The sequence below is a fragment of the Dendropsophus ebraccatus genome, chromosome 5 (assembly GCF_027789765.1).
Source record: "Dendropsophus ebraccatus isolate aDenEbr1 chromosome 5, aDenEbr1.pat, whole genome shotgun sequence".
Classification (NCBI taxonomy): domain Eukaryota; kingdom Metazoa; phylum Chordata; class Amphibia; order Anura; family Hylidae; genus Dendropsophus; species Dendropsophus ebraccatus.
This window is the reverse complement of record NC_091458.1, coordinates 119,204,080-119,229,080: the sequence shown is the minus strand read 5'-3', so window position 1 is coordinate 119,229,080 and position 25,001 is coordinate 119,204,080. Positions and strand designations below refer to the sequence as shown.

The 25,001-nt window shown below is 41.1% G+C and overlaps 1 protein-coding gene across 7 annotated transcripts in view; it reads left to right on the top strand.

Annotated features, from left to right (window-relative positions):
• MSI2 (musashi RNA binding protein 2) overlaps positions 1 to 25,001 on the top strand; it is a 518,653-nt gene that overhangs the window by 255,281 nt on the left and 238,371 nt on the right. For all 7 annotated transcript variants that reach the window (XM_069971112.1, XM_069971110.1, XM_069971109.1 and 4 more), the window contains exon 7: positions 10,093 to 10,141. In XM_069971112.1, the coding sequence (XP_069827213.1) occupies positions 10,093 to 10,141 (49 nt within the window). The remainder of the gene's footprint in view (positions 1 to 10,092; positions 10,142 to 25,001) is intronic.

Sequence of the window (25,001 nt, the reverse complement as noted above, 5' to 3'; positions counted from 1 at the left end):
CGTACCCTATTAATAGTTGACAACTCATGATATATAATGATATTTCAGACAATTCACTTGATGGTTTCCACATCTTTTAATTTTATTGCCATTGACCTAAACTATATCTGTAAATTCCATATTATCCAATGGGTACAGTCCAGCTTTTGGCATTTGTCAACATTTTTGTGATTTTATATGATGTTTTTCTTAAATCTACCCGCGAATTATTGAGATATTTCAGGGGAAGTTCCTTTGTTATGGTTGCAAAGCTCCAGAAATTCAAGCTCTGAGCAGAGTGTGTGTATTGTCACTTTATAAGCCAGCACCATAATCTCTACCTGTCAGATACAAAACCGTGACAGCAAGGGAACTCAAAAAGGACTGTAGAAATCAGAAAGACTATTTTCAGTCATGCTTATCCAATCAGCAAATGACTCTTGACTACCTAAACAGTACTTCATTTAATCTATTGAGTGCTCAAGCAAAAAGCACCCAAAATTGTTAATTTTCCCTACCCTCTTGTTTGACACCTGATGCATCTGAATCTGGAAACAATTGGTTCTTTCAGAAGCACATTTAGGCGTTGAGCAGTCTGCCCTTTTACACTGGGTAGGTCCAACACGTAAGTAAAAAAGAAAACAGTAGAAGTAACAATACATATGAAGATTTCATTATGACTTGTACCTGGATTGTCATACTTACCTGCCTCTATGCCCTGCAGCTGCCATTCAGACTTTTCCGGTCTCCACTGCTCACTGCTGGTTTATGTGATGTTTTGAGCCCATATGAACTTCCAGCTCAGCAGTGATCTGCTTCAGCCTGTGATTGGCCGATCAGGTAGTTGTTAGTGGGGTCAAGATGTCACAGGGACCAGGAGCATCGCAACGTCACCTTTAGGAAATTGAATGAGGTGAATATGACTGTTTTTAATGCCAACCCTACCCAATTACAGGTTCTCCCCTATTACAGGGATGTCGGGGGGACAATCCTGCCTCTCTGACACTCCGGCCAAGACATTAAAACTGCATTTTTTCAGTCGTGCAAAGTGCGTGATCAAGAACAAGGGTGTACATGTTTTCTGTATAGCAAAAACTGCTACACCTCTGGATCCTACAAATTTTTTAGATTGGAATGGGGTTTAACAGGCAAAGGCATTATATGGTCAAGGCCATATTTTAAAGTCTGTATGAACCACTGAACCAGCACGCCTTGGAACTTACAGTATATTTTGGTAGTGTTCTATGGTAATCTAAACTCAATTCAGTAGAAGTGCAGTGGGGGAGGTATGAGTTTTGTGGATGTAAGAGCATGAACCTATGCTAAAGACAGTATTTTATTATTATTATTATTGTTATTATTGTTGTTGTTGTTGTTGTTATTATTGATATTATTATTATTATTATATAAAAGTCTCCAGTTTGTAGATCATCCATCAAGATAGTCTAACATTTTTATTTTATTTTATTGTACACCAGAACCATTTTTGTGAAGACTTCTTGGGGTATAAAAGTGCTCAATAAAACACTATTCCGTACAGTAGCATAAATGAACAAGCAATATGAAGTCAGTCGTGAGAACTGTGCGCGGTAAAAGGTTTAATATCTAATAAACTCCACCGGCTACTTTGAATAATTTGTTGCTGCAGGAAGCCGAAATCAGCTGCTTTTGTCTCTTTGCCATCTGGTGTGAACTGGTCTTTCTAATTTAAGCAGTGATCAGGAACTGTTAGGATTATTAAAAGTTTTGTGTTCTCCAGGTTTATATATATTTTTCACTCTCAGGCGGTGAGTTAAGAGGTTTTTCATGCTGCTTACCCCTTCTTGTGTTTGCAGGTTAAGGCTGATATACTTAACCCTACAAGTACAGAAACTTTCCCTTCTGGTGTTGTATACTCTTTGGTTGTGAACAGGTTGTTTTTAAGTCTTTCTTTTTTTTTTTTTTTTGCCCATCTAAATGAATTGAGGAATACACGTTTGTTGCCTGGGACTGGTTATGGTCAATTTGTAATGTGTAAAATATTTATACTAAGTCTTCGTCTATAGAGGATCCTAATTACTTCTGATTAATGCATGCCTTAAGCTGACTGGAGCACTGGAGACTCATCCCTAGTATTTGCAGCGATATTTAGGACACAAGACTTGGCCCGCTGCAGGCTGCTTCCTAGAGGCACCAATCGTCTCTTGCAATGTAAAGAAGACAACGTAAACCAACATTTAAACAAATAGTGGCATGTCTCAGGGCTACTCTAGGTCTAGGATTCTGTGTAGACTCTGATTCAGATCAATCCTTGAATTCACATCAATCAGCCATAACATTGAAAACACCACCTACTATAGTTTAGCTCCCCCTTACACCACCAACACACTTCTGATCCATGAAGACATGGCCTCCACAAGGTAATCTGTAGTACCTGGCACCAATACATTAGCAGCAGATCCTATAAGTCCTGTAAGTTAGGAGGGGCATCCTCCATGGATCAGGCTTGTTTTACTAGCATCTTGAAATCTTTATCATATTTTAATTTTTTTTACAAATTATTTCTCTGTGCAGTAAAGTGCATTATTTTTCTGTGAAAGAGCCGCTTCTACAGTGTCCATGCAGGGGTGTAATTGAGCTGCAGCAATGATTAGATGGTGGTATGTGTCACGGTAAAATCTACATCCCAGTTCCAGGACCCAAGGATTCCTAGATACCTCCCCCTTCCTCTATTTATAGGATTTGGCCAACCTTTTTTTACGTTACTCCATTTTATTTATATTTCTTTTAAAGCCAACAGTCATTTTTAAATTTTATATTAATTTGTGTTCCCTAGTAGGCTAGTCTTGATTCCACACACACGTCGATGAGCTTTGGACTCCAATGATGCTGTCACTGGTATGGTACCAACAAGGAACATAGGTATTCTGGCTCTTTAGAACTTTTTATTTAAAGAGAAACTATCTGCAGGTTCATTTCCCTTTAAGGTCCATCTCTGGAGAAGATTTATCCCAAGCAAATATGCAAATAAGATAGGAGCAATGGGTGCATTCCTCAGCACCTGTGGCCACAAGAGTGACTGGCAGAGCAGAGATACAATGGCTGCTTGCTCTGTCAGTCCTATATATTTACGTAAAAGGGCCCATTAGGAGCTCTTGATTGCAGAAGCTCAGGGGTTAGCAGAGCAGTGGAGAAGAGATCTCCTTGTTCTCTGCATATTAACCCTATTTTGTGTTTTAGCACTGGGTCCCTTACACACTGCAGTAGATTAAGGGGTTAAGCAGAAGGACACAGTAGACTCTTATCTTCCCTGTGCATCCCTGGGCCCCCTCCCCCATGGACCCCATAGCAGCTGCCTACCCTGCATCTATGGTAGCTAGGCCACTGCTCAGCACCCCCCTCGGCCCGCCCGCCGCATCCTTTATATATGTCCAATCAGGCCGGAAGAATGCCTGTACAGAGATGGGCTGCTATCCTGAGCATGCACGTCAAAGACCGGCATGATTATGCATGTATGACTATGCATAGATAGGTGTCACCAAAGAAGGAGGTGGCAGACCAAGAGGCTGGTGCTTTGAGTTGCTGAGAAATGCCCCCAGTGCTCCTAACTAGCCTATTTGCTTACTTTCTTTGAACTTCTCCAAAACAACCAGACAAAAAGAGAAAGACTTGTGCCCAGTAGCGGATTATAACAGGCCCTTTTCGGGCGGCAGCCCGGGGCCCTGAGCTCCTGGGGGGCCCATGACCCCCCAAAAAGACTTATACTTTCAGTGGTGTACTGTCTCCTGGCTACAGTTCTGCCATGATTTGCAAAAAATCACAGCTTTTTTACTGCAATTTTTTTTTTACCAAAAATCAATTCATCATAATATTATCTATCGTGTACTATGAACACGGTAGTGTTGCCATATTTACAGTGGGGTGGGGGACCCAAGTTTGGTGAACAGCCCCGGGGCCTATGGTAAAGTTAATCCGCCCCTGCCTGTGGCAGAAATTGAGGTACTGTATGCAGTTACAGAGGGATATCAGCTGGTTCGTTTCCACAAACCTGCTGACAGTTTTCATTTATTGCTGCCCCTGTATACAGCATATCTTGTAAGCCGGTCTTAAATTAGGCCCAACCCCCAGTTGCCCTACTAGATTCACTAAGAGACGCAAGCCTCTTAGTGAATCCGGCCTGACCTGCGCCTCTGCCGTAGATTTGGTGTAGGAATCTACAGGTGTAGATTTCTGCTATGATGGACGCCTGCGAGCAGGTGTATATAAGGTGCAGGAGGAGGCCAGGCCTCCCCATCAGGTGAGTGTTTCTCCCTGGCATATGCCAGGGGCGTAACAGAAGTAAATGTCCACTATTATTCTTACCTTGCCATACTCCCCCCAGTGTCGTCCTGCGGAATCTCCGGGTCTTCTGCTGAAAGCTGACGCCACCTTTTCTAGGTAGGAATTGTCTTGGCAGTGACAGCCCACTCATCAATCACTGGCGGAGAAGGGGCAGCTCTGTGGTCAGTGATAAGCTCAGCGAGCTGTCACTGCTGAGACAAGTTTGTCACTGAAGTCGTGGCAGCAGCATTGCGTGGGGGAGCATGGTGTGGTTTGCTTAATGTGTTGCATATAGAGGCAGGATTTAAAAAAAAATAAATAAAGTTTTGTGGTGACAGAGTACCCCTTTAATTCCTGATGATCTTCTCTGTGATTTCTATATGCCAGAGAGATTGAGAGTAAATGAGAATCTAAATATATCTTGGTATCAAAATATATCAATGGTCTAGATTTTATCAAGATTTCTCCTCAATTTTATCTTTATCCGTGATAAAATTATTATACAAGTTGAGATCTAACGTGTGTGATCCTTCTTTCACCCACTGTCTGCTGGTGAGGGAGAGTTGGGAAACCCTCATGCATGTTACATAGTGCACGCGTCCTACAGCTTTAGACAACATTAATATATATAGAAAACTTCATAGTATTTTTTTTTCATGACAAAAATAACATTGTATATAACAGGAGACTTTACTGCTTTTGGGGACTCTTAAATATTCTTTACATAGTTACTAGCTTTTATTTTTAGAAAAAGAGGGAGGAGAAGATAACAGGAGATAACATTTTGCTTAGGCATGGATACACAATCATAGACCTTGACTGATTTCTCCTTGGTGAAGTCTCACACGAGCTTTCTCTTTGATTCACCGAGAAGCGTGAGAGCTGAGCTGTGCATGCAGGGATTGTATTTTTCCCTTTCACTCTATTCAGTTTCTTTGTGTGGTGAGGGTATTCTCGTTTCAGTCCTTGCTGCTCTGCCAGTGCATTGATAGGTTTTCTGAATCAAGAAGAAAAGACTGTATCCATACTCAATTAAAAAGCATTTCCTTTCCAACCTTTCGTTTTCTGTTTTTTAACAGTTTCATTTGTATGTTGTTTTACTAAGCTTTGGAAAACCCTTTTTTTTTTTTTTTTTAGCATTCCATATAATTTCACCTTTTGTGTACGGTCAGGTGGTGGAGGTATTGTATGACTTCGGTTGAAGAGAATAAAGCCTATTCTTTTATGTACAATGGTTGCCCTGAAGGAGATGGGTGGAGAGAATCTAGAACTCAAGCAGAAAATTTGTGCACCACAATGAGGTGGTAAAGGAATCCATATCAAAGAATAAGGAAATTGACTGTTGAGTAGGCAATGGCTTCTTATTCCATGTATTTCATTGCAGACTTCAGGTATCCGGAGGATTTATATCATGTTGATAACTGGTTGCAAGAAGAACCTTTTTTTTTTTTTTAATTACTATTGTAATGTTTTTATAGGTTTATAGCGCAGTCCACATTAATACATCATATTATGTCATTACATCCTTAAGAATTAACAGAATCATACACTTTATATCCAGAATAGAGTGACCTTCATCTTTTAGTATAGTTTCAATACCCAAAATACATGCTGTGGGCAGGCTTCTTTACTGCAGTGTCGAAAACTTCCATTAGGTGTCTGCAGAGTACATTAGAGTTGGCTTTCCTTAAAGGTTATAGACCTCCAGCTGTTATTCCCCAATTGCAATTTTTACTATTAGCTACTGATGGCTGAGCTTTCCAGATATTGTTATGAATTTAAATGTATGGATAAATATCTATAAGCAAGAGACTTTTTATTATCAGGTCAGTGATAAAGTTGGTTCAAAGGGCTGAACAGAAATCCATTGTGAAAATATTGCAAATACGAGATCCATTGACCTTTATACTGCATAGTTCCGGAGATCTACCAGCTCCTCAGCAGTTTCCGATTTGTTTGCTCCAAATTTCATGTTTCATAATGTCATTCCCCTCATTGAGGAAATTGGATAGTATTTTTGACTCTATACTTCTGTTAGGATTAGTTAGGACTTTAAGGGGAACTATCTGCAGGTTCTTGTAAACTTGCAGAGCACCCACCTTGGCCCTCCTAGCCTGCTCTGCCCACTATGCATGCAAATATATATATATATATATATATAAAGCGTGCCTTCACACGTACCGTATCGCTGCGTTTTTATCGCTGCGTGTTTGGTGCGATTTTTACATGGGAGTTTTGATTTTCACATGAAAATCATATGAAAATCAATACTCGCATGTAAAAATCGCACCAAACACACCGATAAAAACGCAGCAATACGGTACTTGTGAAGCTACCCTAATGGCGTTCGTAACTGCGCATGTGCTGGAAGCAGCCCGTCTCGTATGTGAGCACACGTCTTCATTGCACATGCGCGGTTACAATAGCATTGTCCAATAGAAATCTTGATTCATCCGGCCAGACAATGGTTTTCCATTGTTCAGTGATCCAATTATTTCCTGTTTGCCAACTGGTTTAATGCCTTTCTGCTCCCAAAGGCCCATAGAAAGAATGAGTTGTACATTCAGACACTGCAAATTGCTTTGCTGTGTACCCCCCGTTCATAAGGACCCCTATTGACATCTTTCTCTGATCCCTTGACTTGATAGGTTGTTTACGTCTACAAGATTCTCCAGATATTTTTTTTTTTTCTTGTGCACACCATTCTCCCTATACTCTTGCTAGAGTAGACAGAGAAAGTCTAGTTGTTTAGGAGCAGGTGTCTCCAATAAGCAGCCAGTCTGTGTATGTTGTTACTGAGATGGTAGTACATTGTAGATTGTGCTCTCCTAGTGAAGGGAAAATTATATTGCTCTTTATAACTTTTTGGGTCTGCCATCTAAAGTGACCATTACACCATAGAGTCTCCTCATGTATTAGGCTTTGGTGTTTTAATAAATCTCTAACACCCCTAAATATTGTCTGAAATAAACCCTTTAAACATTTTTTTAATTGTGTTTCCAATATATTGTTGTCTCTTTTATAACATGAGTAGATCAGTCTGTTTACATTTACTGACCTAAAGATAAAAGCTACAGCGGAGCCCCCTGTGCACCCTATTTTCAGTTTTCATAGCAGTTTAGTAAGCTACAGTTTACAGCTATATAAGAGCTTGATATTGGTGCCAACCATTTTGTTGCCCCTTTGACTCATACTGTGTGTTTGGGACTCTATTAAGGTTGCGGTCCATGTATAAACTTGTACAGTCTCCATAAGTCTACAGTCTTGTGAAATTGAAGTTCTTTGAAATGCTGATAACTCCTGATCGTATTTCTAGGTAGAATGTGTGATTTAGTAAAAATGTCAGTTGATAGAACAGAAACCAATTTCCAGTACAGTATCTCTTTATGTCTCCAGTTTCAGTAATAATCCCTCCATCTTCCCGAGTTTCGTGTAAACATTGTTTTTAATGCAGAGGTTACTTCAGAGCTAAATTTATCCTGGACATGTTTTATTAAAACGGAGAGATCAGCAGAGGGCACACACTAGGTTCTTTTGTATGAGAATAATAAATTGGTTTAATTATAAATTCTCCTTGTTTCATGGTTCTGATCCAAGGATTGTGGCCAAACTCAGGGGAGCATTCCAGGAGGGTTAGTGTAATTATAGAGACCAACAAGCCTGAAAAAAATCCTGGTATTAGCTCTGCTATAGGACCCGCTTCAATAGTTCAGCAGCTTCAACCAGAGTTGATCTGAAGCCCAAGCGATACAGTCCTCTTCCCAGTTACACCAATTGGAAAATTGCAAAATGCCCAGCTGGTGGAGGACTCATGCCAACTTTCATGTGGATGCTCACATTTTTAACATGCTGCTTTGCTGAAAGCTTTAATCTTAAGGGATGAAAATAAACATCTTGAGGGTACATGGGCAATGTCTGTAAAACTTTATAGTGATACAAAAGCTATGGCCAAAAGAGAACACACATTTAATCCTCTTTTAAGAACACTTGATCATCTTCAGTTAGCAGCAATGCTTTGTTATCATAGTAGAATAAATAAAGGGTCGAGTCCGATCAAGCTGCATTTGAATACCGGTGGCTAAGGAAATTGGATGCAAGTCTGGAAAAAGTATGTTTTCCAGACTCCCGAGGGCTGCATCCAACTTCTTCATCCACTGGTATTCAAATGTCGAACTATCATACTCCAGCTGGAAAAATCTGCAGTGGAAAACAGTATCTTGCTTAGTTCTAGGCCACAGTCACACATCCGTAGAGCAAAAAGCAAACTAATAGCTAGCACTCCACTCACACTTGTACACACTATGCAGTTTGCACACTGCCGTGGTTAACAAACAGGCAGATATTGCTGCAGAAAACTGCAAGTGCCAGGACTCACCGTATATACTTCTCCCAGCATGCACACGACAAAAACCTGTTCTAAATATTTTGTTTTGGAATATAAAAAGAGGTTCTTAGCAAACCGTTTAATCGATTAGAATGTACCAACTCACCATGTGGGACTCTACACTTGGCTAACTTCCTCTCTCGGGACTATAAGTCTACAAAACTGGGCATACAGGATCAACTAAAACACCTACAGGAGCTGGGTGGAGTGCACGGCTAAAAGGAGGCAGTGTGTCACGTAGGTGGTGCGGCTACCTCCTTTTAGCCGTGAACACCACCCAGCTCCTGTGGGTATTTTACACAGCCCAGTTTTGTAGACTTATAGTCCGAGAGAGGTAGTTGGCTAAGTATAGGGTCCAACCCTCTGTGGGGTCAACTTAACGCGGTGAGTTGCTGTATTCTATTTGATAAAATTTTTTTGCTAAGAACTTCATTTTTTATAAAAAACAAAAAATTGTGAACAGTTTTTTTCATGTGTACGCTGGGGGCAGTGTATGTGGCGAGTCCTGATACTTGCAGTTTGCTGCAGTAATTTTTTATTTTTTGTCTATATACATCCATAGAGCGGTCTGCAAAAGGGTCCATGTGTGAAAGGTTCTATTAAAATCTATAGGTACTATAATGCCCACGGTTACGGATCGGTAATTGCAGACAGTATAAAACTGATCTGAGAGTGTTGTCTATGGTAAGCGCCAATTTGTTGCACATTTTTCTAGCTTCAAAATAAAGAAATCCGCAAGTAATGCTGCGGACTGCCTGGAATTTGCAGCATATTTAACATCCATTGATTTGCAATTTCCACTTGAAAATCCGCCCCAAGGTTTCCACAGTGTGGAAAAAGATGTCTACTGTGGATTGCTGTGGATTTGCAGCACATAAGTGCAGCAAATCCAAACCATCAGCTTACCCTGAAAGAAACGGAATAGATCGAAATGTGCAGTCCCATTGAAACCCAGCGCTAACACCTCATGGTATCAATTCAGTTATGACAAGCTTTGATATGCTATATCTTTATTCTCTTCTGAATAGTGCAGCAGAGTACAGTGAAATCCCATAATCACAGTTTTTATTATCCTCAATTTTCCTTAAACACTGTATCATCTGCCCTGTCTACTCCAACATGATATTTATGTTACACTTAAGCTTTCCTTTACCTGTTATAATAGAGAGGGAGTTTATCTGGATGGTATATTGCTGTATTTCCTTGTGTTTTTCTCTTATTTGTCCATCAAAATTGACCCTGAATGACCTGTGCCTTTTAATACCTAGTTGCCACTTTGGGAACTAGTGGGTTAAACTGTGTGCACCAGTATAGCTGCAGATGCTCTAGCTTACAGGGATTTGTATGGTCTTCATGTAACTGATGAGTTATTTAGGAACACCGTATTATGCTTTATTCTAAACATTTTCTTCTATTTTCTTTTTCTCTAGGTTGAAGATGCAATGTTGATGTTTGACAAAACTACTAACAGACATAGAGGTAGGTTGTGATTTTATATTGCTTATTCCGCTGGTGTCGTGTACAGATAAGTGACCAGATGTATCTGTCCCGGCTCATGTTGAGAAATAAAAGCTGAGCTGTGATTGGTTCCCATCTGTCTGATACAACAATCACACACATCTTTCTCTTATTTAGACTGGTGAATTTTAGGTCCATGATAGAAGTGAGCGAACCGGGTTCGAGCCGATCCGAACCCGAACGTTCGGTATTTGATTAGCTGTGGCTGCAGAACTTGGATAAAGCTCTGAGGTTGTCTGGAAAACATGGATACAGCCAATGACTATATCCATGTTTTCAACATAGCCTTAGGGCTTTATCCAAGTTCAGCAGCCCCCGCTAATCAAATGCTGAAAGTTCGGGTTCGGATCTACTCGAGCATGCTCGAGGTTCGCTCAACTCTAGTCCATGATAATATTTTTCAGCATGTTAAAAGTATAGCCTTTTTTCTGTTGTTCTCTATAGGAAATGCCGTAAAAATCATACTATAAATGCTCTGGAATAAAAAGGTCTGCAAGGCTGAGTTTATTCAGCGTTTAATAGGTATTCTGGCCAAACATAACTTTTCATATGTTGCTGCTATGGTGAGACTAACAATTCATTCCATACTTGTTGTTATCTATTCAGTCTCCTTCCCCCACTTCTGAGTTGCAGCTTTCTGCTAAAGATGCGTGTGAGCTTTTCTTGCCATCTTCCCCACCTTCCCCTTCCATTCCCAGACAGCTAATGTAACCAAGTCCCTATCTGCAACTTTGCAATGCAGGGAGGGATAACCACAGTGAGTTCATCAGCAACTTGACATCAGATTAACCCTCCCAGTATTTCAAAGAAGCTAAAAAGTTGCAGACACAGCCTGCTAGGGACTTGCTTACATCAGCTGTCTAGGAAGGGAGGAGGAGGAGGAGACAAAGAGAAAAGCTCACACACAGATTTTTGTGTCTTCAGCAGAAAACAGCAGCTCAGAACTGAGGAAAGGAGACTGAATAGATAACAACAAGTATGGAAGGAACTGCTAGCCTCACCATGGGCAGCAACATATTAAAAGATATGTTTGAGTGGAATACCCCTTATAGCATTGTCTGTCATGTGCATACTTAGTAGGAGCCCCCTGACATATACCTATGATGGTGGCATCCTTCATACATAGGGTTGTATGTGTTAGGGTGAAAAAAAACATACCTCTTGATATGTTTTTTTTGTTTGTTTTTTTATGGGATCCAACTGAATGGAATAGTGTTGAGGTCTGTGGTTTTCCATTCAGCAGACCCTCATGCATACTTTCTGAACAGAGGCCAAAATGACAGACTTTTGGCCTTCAATTGGGTAAATGGGAGTTTATGGATTGGTATAATGCTTCCACTGCGACCCTTCCTAATGCACTGTAAACCCAGCCTAATTCATTCTGTTTTTGACATTTAAAAAAACTCTAAAAGGGTGTGTGGTGATGGTGATTTCAGAAGAGAAATTAGCAGTATGACATGTGATATCTTCTATGGTCGTTAGTAGAGATGAGCCAATTTACAGCATAAGGCTGCGTTCACACTACGTATATTTCAGTCAGTATTGCAAATATTTGCTGTTATTTTAAAACAAAGGCTGTTATATTGAAATAATGGCAGTTATTTACCGTTAAATGACGGCCATCCACTCAATTTCAACATTGTGTGAACAGAGCCTTTCTGTGTTTTTAATCCACTCCTGGTTTTGGTTGCACTACTGACTGAAATATACGTCGTGTGAACGCAGCCTAAGGCTGGGTTCACACTACGTATATTTCAGTGAGTATTGTGGTCCTCATATTGCAACCAAAACCAGGAGTGGATTAAAAACACAGAAAGGCTCTGTCCACACAATGTTGAAATTGAGTGGATGGCCGCCATATAACAGTAAATAACGGCCATTATTTCAATACAACAGCCGTTGTTTTAAAATAACAGCAAATATTTGCCATTAAATGGCGGCCATCCACTCAATTTCATCATTGTGTGAACAGAGCCTTTCTGTGTCTTTAATCCACTCCTGGTTTTGGTTGCAATATGAGGACCACAATACTGACTGAAATATACGTAGTGTGAACCCAGCTTAAATCAAGCAAATGGCTTTGTTAGCTCGGCAGTCGGCTTATCAGGCTGCTGCCTTTAAAATCTGTGCCGCTCCACTCCGGGTGCTAGGAAAAGCTGGATCAAGTCTTGGAAAACTAAAAGAAGTTTCCCAGGTCTGGATCCACCCGGCGAGAAATGACACTGAGTTCAAAGGCAGCAGCCTGATAAGCCGACTGCCGAGCTAACAAAGCGATTTGCTTGGTTTAAACTGTAAATTTGCTCATCTCTAGTCTTTAGGTATAAGTTTATTGTGAATGGTTATTTTTTTTGTACTAGTTTTGTCTTCATGTTTTGTTTGTTTTCAGAGTTTTTTTGTGGAAAAATCCTTCCTGTGTGTTCTGTTATATTACTGTCCTCTCCCTTTCTGTGTAAGGGAGGTAGGGTATTTTTTGTGTCTGTAGGGTAATTGTTGTAGGGTTTTGTAAATCTGTTTGGAGAATACCAAGGAAGTAATGTTTGCTAGCAGCAGTAACCTTATCCGGGATTAGAGAAGCAACCAGAACAAATGGAAAAGGGGGGGGGGGGGGGGGGGGTAAATGATTACATCATCAAAAGAAATTTACAATGTTAGAATGGTGTACTGTCTAATAGGGGCAACATCAGCTTGATATCTGTTTGTGAAATGATTATCCTGCCCCGATCCATTTACTAGTTGGTATTCTATAAAAAAAACCCTTTAATTTTCTCATTTTAGAATGTCCATGAATTATATCATTGATATAGAATTATTTTGTTGTGCTTCAGTGCATTTCCTACATTTGATGTCCTCTGTGATTTTCAGGAATTTTGTCAACACTTCATTCAGTTAGTGAGATTTCCTTAGGCAGTTAAGTTTTTCCTCAAGGGTGTAGTCATGAAGTATTGTATTTTTAAACCATCAGACGTCAAATATTATTTTTCATTTTGCAATAGGAAAATGAACAATCCTGCTTAATTTATAAGTTATGCATGACGCTGTGTAGCCATGTTAAGATCCTGTTCGTATTGGAAGTGTTGACTTTCATTTATATTTGCAGGTGTTTTTGATGGCCAAAATAGTATAGTCTGCAGTTTAATGGTTAAAAATACTGGAACATTAACGAAAACTTGACAGACCCCATTAAAGTTAATGGTTTCTATATTGGTTCACAAAGGGGAAGCCATGATTGTTAGGGTGAACTGAGCTTAACAGTTCATGTTTTCAGCATATGCATGAAAACATTTTTTCACATCATACAAAGAATATTACAAAACCATCTACCAAAAGGTAGAAAAATACAAATAATAATAATAAATAATCAAACTGTCTTTGTTTATGTGACCCTGTGAAAGCATTTCTTCCAAAGAGGACCCAGAGCCAACATTATTTAAACAAAAAGTCATTTTCTGTTGACACATTCCCTTTAAGAAGTTAGATGCAGCCCTAAGGACTCATCTCTAATGCTTAATACATACTTCTTAAAGGACAACTCCCATGAAAATTTTTTTCCCAGTAATTAAAGCACATTACAAAGTTATATAACTGTGTAATGGTGCGTTTACACAGGCAGATTTATCTGACCAATTTTGGAAGCCAAAGTCAGGAATTGACTTGAAAAGACAGGGAATCTCAGTCTTTCCTTTATGACATGCACCCTGCTTATAGTCTGTTCCTGGCTTTGGCTTCAAAAATCTGTCAGATAAAGCTCTCTGTGTAAATGCACCATTATGTGCTTCAATCACCTATCTGCCTCTCTTCCCTGTCTTTTCCCCCCTCCACCCCCCACCAGGAAGTGTAGGAAACTCACACATACCTAATTACTGTCATCACCAGGCTGCTCTCTCAGCTCCTTCTTGTGACGATGAGTCATCAGCAGGAGGGCTGCTCTAGCTCCTGTTACACCAGCCTCCCCCTCCCCTGCCTTGTCAGGTGACTCATCTTGCTCAGCTCCCATTGGCTGAGCAACTGCAAGCCATCTGAGTCCATGTCACTTGCTTATCTTCCCTAGTGACATGACTCATTCACTCACTGAGTCCACTTTGCAGTAGGAGAGAGTATGAGGGGAGGGGGGAGCTGCCCGGAGTCTGTCACTAGGGAAGATAAGCAAGTGACATGGACTCAGATGGCTTCAATCAATAAAAATCAATAAAAAGTGATCAAAACGTCCGATCTTCACAAATATGGTATTAATAAAAACTAGAGATCATGGCGGAAAAAATGACACCCCATACAGCCCCATAGGTGAAAAAATAAAACCGTTATAAGCGTCACAATAGGCCCATTTTATTAATATTTAATTAAATTTAATTGGATTTCATAAAAAAAATACATATATAACATTAGAGAATCTGTGTAACCTGCATATGGTTGTGTTCGGACTGACCTATAGAATAATGGTATCATGTCGCTTTTACCATATAGTGCATTACGTAGCCACAGGAACCCCCCAAACGTTACTATATTGCATTCTTTTTTACGATTTCACCTATTTATATCTACATAAATAATATATTTGGAATTCCATCATACATGTTATGGTAAAATGAATGACGCCATTACAAAGTACAACTATTCCTGTAACAAACAAGCACTTACATGGCCTTGTAGATAGAAAACTGAGAGTGCTGGAGCTCTTAGAAGGGGAGGAGGGAAAAACGAAAACCCTAAGATCAAAATTTGCGCGGTCCACTGGGTCATTTTGGGCCTGGTCCTCAAAGGGTTAAATACGTGTTTTCTTTAAGGCTATGTTCCCACACAGTATTTTGGTCAGTACTTTACAACCAAAAGGAGTGGATTGAAAACACAGAAAGGCTATGTTCATGCACTGTTGAAATTTAGTGGATGGCCGCCATATAACAGTAAATAATTGCTGTTATTTTTAAAAAACGCCTGTTGTTTTGATATACTGTAATGTTCATAATTTGGGGCCATTAATGGCGGCCATCCACTCACTTTCAACAGCATATGAACATAGCTTTTCTGTGTTTTCAATCCACTCCTGGTTTTGAATGCAAAATACTGAGCAGAAATACTATGTGGGAACATAAGCTAAAGACCCTATTACACGAAACGATTATTGGCCGTGTTTGATGAATGATGTCAGCTGATCATTGCAGTCATTTGTCTTTCAACATGTTGAAAGACAAACCACTAATATAGCAGCGACCTGCTGCCATCGCTCCATGGAATAGGAGTGTCTGTAGCAGACCGCTGCTATATGCTGTGTGTTGCCCGGACGATCTAGCGATTACCCAGATAGCCCCAGCTCCCCGCGGTCCCCCTTGCACTTACCCGCCCGCTGTCGCCGCGTGCAACAGCGGCGGCAGCGAGAGGGTAATGAGGAGGCTGTCATCGGTCGTTTGCCCCTCTCAGTCGCCCCGTGTAATATGGGGCTTAAGTGTGTATGACAAAGCTAAGCAACCTGATAAATGCTTTGTGCTACTAAATTGAGTTTAGAGATACAAGTGTCTTGTATTTGTATTGTATCCTTGTGGTTTCAGCAGCATAATCCAACCTATCCAGGTATAAATAGTGTTAATAACCTTTTCTGTTAAAATCTTCGGGAAAAGGAAACTACCATCTGCCATAGGAGATGCATGTAATAACAGGGAAATGTTTCATACCAGCAGTGCATGGACGTAGTTATCCATTTCCCTAACCTCTGTTTAAATTTCTTCATGGTGTGACAGCCAGAGCGAGTCAGAGCATTCAGGGGTTTTACAGGTTGAGTTTTATATCCGAATGTATTTGTAGCCCTATGGCCATTCATTCTATGTGCATGTACTGTGCCTCCGCAAGTAGCAAGCATAAATGCATGTCTTCACATGGGCTTAACTCACCAGGCTTCTTGTAATAATAATAATTTTAATAATAATAATAATTTTTATTTATATAGCGCCAACAGATTCCGCAGCACTTTACAATTCTGGAGGTACATACATAGACAAAAAATCGACATTACAGAGATACATATCATTAGTGAGGTCCCTGCTCGCATGCATGAGCTTACACACTATCAGGAGGGGGTGCGAGACAAAATGGCAGAGGGGCAAAGTGCATCGTTGTTCTTATGGTCCAGCCATCTTTATGAATAAGGCAGTGCAGGTAAGGGGGGTGAACCTGTCACCAGCCAATGCCTGCATGCTCAGGTCTAAGTGCTTAAATGCTTGGTGTGTGTGTGCGTGTATGTATGTGTCTGTTTGTGTGTGCGTGGTGGAGGTGTCTGTGTGTGTGTGTGTATGTGGGGGGGGGGGGGGTTGAGGGTTGAGTCAAAATTAGGGAACCTGGTAAGCCTGTTTGAACAGATGTGTTTTGAGGGCACGTTTGAAGCTTTGGGTAAAGGTGGTGAGTCTGGCAGTCTTGGGTAATGCATTCCATAGAACTGGTGCAGCTCGGGTGAAGTCCTGGAGACGGGAGTGAGAGGTGCGGATCAAGGTGGATGTTAATCGTAAGTCATTTGAGGAGCGTAGGGCACGGGTAGGGCGGTAGACAGAGATGAGGGAGGAGATGTATGGAGGTGCAGCACTGTGGAGAGCCTTGTGGGTGAGCAGGAGGACTTTATATTGTATCCTGTGTTTAATAGGGAGCCAGTGTAGTGACTGGCACAGGGGGGAGGCATCAGTATAGCGGCTGGACATGGGGATGAGCCTGGCCGCTGTATTGAAAATGGACTGGAGAGAGGAGAGTTTAGAGGAAGGAAGGCCGATTAGTAAGGAATTGCAGTAGTCAAGACGGGAATGAATCAGAGCGTAATGGGGCCATTTGCCTAAAATGTATACTAGTGGATGTTGAAACTTAGTGATCATATGCTTGTGTATTAGTGGGCTGCAGAAATAGGAGTTCCATTATCTATCTATCTATCTATCATTGATATTATCCAAATTGTTCTTGGTTTTCCTGTAATTCCATTTGCAAAACTAGGTTGTCATAAGACCCTCTTACACAAAGCGATTATTGTCCGATACTCACTTAGGGTCCTATTCCATGGGCCGATGGGGGCCTGATCAATCATGTAAACGAGCGCGGATCTGCTAGATCGGCGCTCGTTTACTGGGCCTATTCCACGGCCCGATAATCGTTTAGCGAAGGCTGCAGGGACATCGTTACTGATGTCCTTGCAGCCCTTGTTACAACTCCATTCATTACCTGCACATGTTGCAGGGCTTCTCCTGTGCTCCTTCTTCCTCCCGGTCCCGTGTGCAGCAGCAGCTTTGATGCGGCCTATCTGAGCTGACAGACTGCTCATCGGGACTACCGCGGCCAGTGATTGGTTGAGCGGCCTGTCAGCTCAGACAGGGCGCACCAAAGCTGCTGCACGCAGGACCGGGAGGAAGAAGGAGCGCAGGAGAAGCCCTGCAACATGTGAAGGTAATGTATGGTGTTTGTAAGATCGCCGGTCGCCCGCCGCGCATCGCTATTCCACGCAGCGATGCGTAGTCAATGCCTGATGATTTTAGGTTTGAACCTAAATAAACGATCAGCTGATGACATGATCATCGGCTGATCGTTGTTTCTATTCCACGGAGCAATAATCGATGGAATCGGGCCAACTCGGCCGATTATCGCTCCGTGAAATAGGCCCCTTAGTGTAATAAAAGACAACCATTAGCCGACATGCACGATGTTGGCTGATGGTTGTTTTTCAACATGTTGAAAGACAAAATACTATATAGCAACGATCTGCTGCCGTCACTCCGTGTAATAGGAACGGCTGCAGCAAACAGCCGCTATCTCCTATGGGCTCCCTGAACAGCAGCCACTATTCTGTTATTGTGATTGTAGGACCATGATAAGGCATTTAGATGTGATGTTAGAGTCTGGGTGCAGGCATGGTCCACTGGCAGCTTAGATGGCTGCATGATCTAGATCAGGGGTCTCAAACTCGCGGCCCGCGGGCCAACTGCGGCCCTCGGGACACTAGTTTGCGGCCCCCACCTCAATAGTAATTTTACTGTAAGTGCGGCCCAGGCCCGGATTAAATGCCTGCCGCCCCAAATCTTTTTTTCCCCGGCATCTTGCAAGCCAGATGCGGCTCTTTTGATGGCCGCATCTGGCTCCCAGGTTGCCTCGGCTGCCCCTTCGCCTCACACACCGGCCACCCGACGTAGCGCCCGGACGTCCTTGTCCAATCAAATCAGGGCAGGGAGGGAGCGTGGAGCCAAACTACTGTATGTGAAGCCAGCCCATGTGTATGTGTATATGTATTCTATCTTACCTTGGGCTGTTTTAGGGTCACTGGGGGTAGATTGGTGAGTGCCCCTTTTCTCTCCCCTGCATTGTAGTATCATTGAGTATTTATAGTGGCCGCTGATATTCGAGAGCTCTGATTTTGCTTCCTACCTATCCTTACTTTAGTTTTCATAGCACTGTAATTATAGGTTTCACATCCTGGAAATGGGAAATAATAATTTTGTTCTGTTTTTCATGGTATGTTTTGCACTAAGTGTATTGAATCATTTCTGAAAGAATATTTAATTCCCTGGTTAGATGCAATGTAGACAGCAAGGCAGATTGTGTAATTGAGCTTCCCACAGTTGTTCTGAAGGCTTCTCTGTCAGCATTGCCATTTAGGTCATTTTACCAGTTGTACTTTCATGCCTTTTCTTCTAATGGTCAATCAGTTTAAAGCGCGTAAAGAATGGTTATTGAAGGTCACAGGCCTGTCGTTCTCCTTGTGACCAGGACCACTCTTACCTTACTATCACAGTCTATGCCACTCCTAGTTGAATATTTCTATGAAAAACAAAACAAAACATTTGTATGTTGTATGATAACTGTTATGATTAGTTTTATATCATATCCTAATGTGCCCCTTTCGCCTAATATATATCTCTCAGTATGAAATGAGAGGGAAGATAACAGAAATGTCAATAAAGCCTACTATGTGTACTTTGGGTTTTCATCGCATGAAGGGGAGTGCAGCTCACCAGTAAGTCACTGGAGTCCATCCGAACCCTAACTTTTGGCATTTGATTAGCGGTGGCTGCTGAAGTTGGATAAAGCCCTAAGGCTATGTGGAAATCATGGATATAGTCATTGGCTTTATCCATGTTTTCCAGACAACCTTAGAGCTTTATCCAACTTCAGCAGCCCCTGCTAATCAAAAGCCGATCGTTCGGGTTCGGATGGACTCGAACCCGAACCCAGTTCGCTCATCTCTAGTAGGCACCCCTTGCATTGCTGCGGTCATTCCATGTGCGGCCCCAGGATTCAAATAGCTCCGGGTGCTGTCCCTCTTATAATAATAATCTTTTGATTCGGAGGAGCGGTGGCAATGAGGCAGGGCCTAGAGTTGTCCGTTCCTTAGGCCTACAGGCTGGCAGCAAGAATGAGGCCGGCCCTAAAGTGTCCGTGCCCGTGCTGCAGGCCTAGGGCACGGACACTTTTGGGCCAGCCATTTACGAGATGGATAGCTATTTGAACTCCAGGACCGCACATGGAATGACCACAGCATTGCAACGGTACTGGCTGTCGCGGAGCCTAGAGATTGACTTTAGTTTTGGCTGCCCAGGCGTGATGGGAATTGTAGTTTTGCAACAGCTAGAGGGCTGAAGGTTCCCCATCCCTGATCTACAGCGTTCATGCCCTGAGCAAAAGTACCCTAATACAAGCAGGCTATAGAGACTAGAGGGAGCTATTGGGGAGAAGACATCCATGTCTTTGTCTCAGAACGTGTACAGTAACAGGAGCATGTAATCTAATGATAGCTCTGTTGTCACTTGTTCACTATGGATATTTCTTTGCATTGACATTCAGTCAGTTTAAGCACACGTAATTTCACTGGAGCAGTTGCCATATGTCAGACTGTAGAGTTAGCAAAGAGGCTGTGTAAATCTGATGATAAATGTACGAGATGAAATGTCTGACTTGTGAGCCAAAATCATCTTAAAATAAAATTAGTGTTAATGTTGTGCTTTCCCCAAATTACAGTAGATAAATACAAAGTGAGCGGAGAAATGATCTACGGTTACTGTTACGCAGTGCACTGTACGGCTGGGAAATGTGTTTGAAGTCCCTTTTGGCAGACATTACAGCAATCAAAATGAAGTTCTGAATGCAAGGTTAGGATATAAATCTATGCAATAGACTGATTCAATTACTTACAAACACATAGTCCAGCCAGAGCAGTGTTGGGTGCCAGCTACACTTCAAGAACATGAGTTTTATCCCAGTGGGAAAAGAATGGAGAAAGATTGTGCACACACGGCCAAACCCTGACCGCTTCAGCGATTGTTTAGTTCTTTATTTTATATTCCTTTGATGATCTAGGATTAGGCTCATGTATATGGTTCTTAACAGGTCTATATAGTGTGAACTTTTTTTAATCCGAACCCTAACGCTCGACATTTGATTACTGATGGCTGAAGAATTTGGATGCAGCTTTAGAAAGTCCTGGAAAATATACAGCCATAGGCCAGCCCTCCCTATGGCATCAACGTCTCCAGCCACCAGTATTCAAATGCCGAGACTTACGGGTTTGGACAGACCTTGAGTTGTGCTCATATAATAATTATGAGACAATATGAAACTTCAGATCAGAGAAATACATTTATAAGTACATTTATAAGCTAGTAGCGACATAATGCCTCTGCCTGGCCCAATGTAGCCAGTGGCCAATTGTGCATTATGAGTCCATTATTACAGAGGGCATGACTTTTATGATGAGTTCACGGAGTAACAGATTCTCATGGAACCACATCTGATTATACGTAAAGCAGCTTTATTCTGGTTGTGAAAAGGAAACCTAAATGGAATGTGTCATCAGAAAATGACCTCTTGTTTTACTTCAAGGGAAACTCTGGTTTGTCCCATGTACACACACACACACACACTCACACTCACACGTCATGTGGTTTTACAGTTGATGTAGACTGCAGGGAAGTCAGGACTGCAAACTCTTTTTAGGTATTGTTATAGGCTTCACACATCACTACACTACAAGAGACCACTACCCCTTTATTTGGAGCACAAGGTGTGATGGTAGTATGACCATGAATAAGACCACCGGGAGTAGTTACAATGCATTGACTCTTGTATATGTCAGGGGCTTTTATTCTTGGAGAAGCAATAAAGATTGAAGAATTGGTTATACACTGGTTGATTTGGAAACTTTAAAAGTTTTTCTGTCTTGTCCTCACTAAGGATGCAAAGTAGTGCTTGACCAGGGCATTTTATGTTGGAGCTGGATTGTGTATGCACTTATTATTATATTGAGAACAGACGGTTACCCCCATAAAAATGGACAAGAGAAGAAATAAAATAAAAAGAACAGAACCAAAAATAGGAACAGAATAGGAAAAAGGATTATCTGGTTCTAATCCATAAAACAATTGTAAAAAAATATCTAGATTTTAAATTCTTTTTGAACCTAATGGAACATTACCTAACCATAGTAACTATAGATGAGTGGGCATAGGTGACTAGTTAGTTGTAGCAACCATATCTTACCTACAATTCATTTCAGCTGTGGCTTTCCCCAATGTGTATACATTTTTATACAGCTAATATTTTAGTCTGAATACAAGGATCCCTGTGTTTGCCCAGCTGTTATTGATGCAACACCTCCTAGAGCCTGTCGTGCTTCGGGAGCATGCCATCTTGCTGCTCTGCATTAAAGGGTTACCCTGCAGACTGCTGCTCACAGCAGCTTTACACAATAGGTGGGAATAGCTGAGTGGGTAAACTCTGACAGTCCCCCCTCTCGTCCAGGTAACAAAGCGAAGAAGGTTTGCTCCTAATTAGGTTGATTAATTATGAAGCATGGAGGGAGAAGTCCTGATTCAGCCAGTGTATTTATATATGAGCTGCTCTGAATAGGACGGGGGGCTTGGCAAGGCACCTGGCACCTGGAGTTCAACAGGATGACACTGGTTCTCTTGAGGGATAATATGGGAACATTTCTAAATAAAGCATTCTAAATGTGGCTGCACATTTCATTATGTCTTTGTATTTATATAAACAAGTTGTCTATGTATAATTTGCTGCTTTAACAGATGCTAACTAGTAAATGAATGTGGATGACATTGCCATAACAATTTTCTGTGTGCAAATGGATGGTGTCCCCATAACACAGTTCTCCTTATTCGCCTTCCAGCTGGCGCTACCTATACAATTATTTCTACATGGGATTTTTTTTTTCTTCTATTCTGTTATTTGAGCTATGAACATATTTGAGAACGTGTTGTTCGCGAAATAGTTAATATCTTGGGCAATGCGAGTTTCACACGTCAGTGAACGACAGATGTGCTATTCTTGTGTTCACAATAACTAAATGTACTTTCTCTGTGTCCAGACTGATGTACCTTCATGAGTTGTCATTGACACACATAACCTTGCTTTTGCTGAGTCAGGAGACTTTTCCTTCCTACTAAGACGTGATCGCTCCACTCCGATACCTGACGCTGACAACACTGACGTATTACATATTTTATGAAGAGCACATCTAAATTTAAAAAGGAAATCCATCATATTAATATTTACTAACGTGGATTTCGGGAACGCGTTATATGTGGTATGAAAATGATTTTGCTTCTGGGTGAGATGGAAGTATCTACGCTGCATTTGTGATGTTGCAATATTTACTTTTGAAAAAAAAATTTCACTTAGGCCCCCAGCCTCCTTTAACACTATGGTTAAGACTTACCAACCCTATAACTTTTCTAATAGTTGGAATAAATCACACACCGCAGCTATTTTTTTTTTTAACATACTATACATTAGGGTTTCATTGATAAACAGGCAATCCTTAAATTAAACAGAGGGCGACCTTGGAACCTCAAAATGTGCTGCTGATCTCCCCATATCTTACTCCTACTCCTAGGGCCCTAATACACAGGATGATTATCCTGCAGTAAATCGTTATATCATTTAAATTTAAATGATAATCGCCCTGTGTAATTGCAGGCAACAATTGAAAAATTGTTTGTGTTTCATTGATCGTTGTTTTAGATCTGACCCTAAATTCATGGTTAATCGTTCGTTGCAATTCGGCATTCGCTCACTAATCATTCAGTGTAATTGCAAATAGTTCTTCCTTTTGCTGGGATCAGATGGAGTAAACGATCATAAACAACAATCGTTCTGTGTAATATGGTGAACGATTTCAGGTGAACAATAAACAATCCCGTTTGTGATTGTTTATTGTTAATCGTTAAAAATAGTTTTGTCTAATAGGACACTTATTCCAATCTACACTGACATCCGATATATCTTCTCAATATCCACCCATTCCCAAGTTAACTGCCTGGTCGGCACCCAATTTAATAACCTAAACCAACATCACTGAACATAATTGTAGGGATGTTCCCCGCTAAAAACCCTTACGACTGAGAGGTAGGGGATCATTGGGAGCTTTTCCTCCTCCCAGATAACCCCTTTAAATTCTACCACTTATTTCCTCCCATGCTGGCCATGTCTTGCCGGCAATTCCCTAACTTTCAGTCTTGGTCTTGTTAATGTTTTTTGAATTACACCGCAAACTTTACTCATACTGTACATAGCAATTGACAGGCCCATATAAATCTGCTTAGAAAAAAGCCAAGCAAGGATTTAGAAGTTTGCGACTACTAGTTTTTGAGTTTTTGTAGAGGAATCCAATTTTCCAAGAATCCAAGTATTCACTGGACACAGAAATCATTGGAAGTTAAGTTGCTTTGACAGCGATACCTTGAAGCCGTCCCTCAACGTCCCCCAGTTTGGGCTATGTCCTTGATTTTGCATAATAATTTCAGAGGTTACAAATAAAGAAGCACTGCACATATACATTATATTTAGTCACTTTTGTTTATAGGCAAAACTTGCCGCATGTTTCTGTTTGTGGGATTAAATGCAGAAAGGTACATTAAGGTGTATGAACTCTATAATATCCTCACACTTTTGAAAGAATTTGCAAATGTATAAATTAACTGTCTCTTAAGTTGTGTCTCCAATTTCCAGATTCCACACAGGTAAAAATTGTATGTTTCCTTATGCTAGAAAACCACTTGGGAGCCAGAAACTAATGTTCCCAAGTCCTTTGCTAATAGAGACTGAATGGGCTGTTTGTCACATGCAATCCTTTGAGAATTCTTGAATTTTAGTACTTAAGGCTTAAGCCACATGAGAGATTGTTATGGGTCTATTATATCTTGTTTTTCAGGTGCTAAACCTTACACAGTTTTATAATGAAGCAAATAGTTGTGTTACGCCTATTTAAACATAGGGATGCAACAACTGTGGTTCTTTTTTTGGCATATATATGTGTTTCCAACAACAACAACTATTCTAAATCTGGAGGCTACGGTAACATTACTGAATGTTACAGACTACAGTTGTCGGATTGACTAAAGACGATTTAATGGGGGCACACAGTGCAACCACAATTGTATTTGTTGACACATTGTGGTAATATGCTGTAAGTTGAGCCCCACAAAGTAATGATGGGATGTCAGGTTTCATTTCTAGTTGCTGATTACAGCTGTATTATTATTCCTGGTCATGTGTCATCATACCACCAGCCTTCTGTCAGTGGTCTTCTTGACCTTTTTTTTATTTTTATTTTTTTTTATTTGCTTACACTGTATTCCCACATTCATGATTTGGTATGCTGCTTTGTATACATTATAAGCACATACAAGATAATACTCAAAAAGCAAGTTGCTTGACCAAGCCTGGCAATGCTGACCACAAGAGATGAGCTCATGTACAGTATTAATGAAGCAAAGTGCTTTGTTAGCTCAGCAATCATCTTACCAGCCGGCTGCCTTTGCACTCCGTGCCGCTTCTCCCTGGGTGCCTGGAAAAG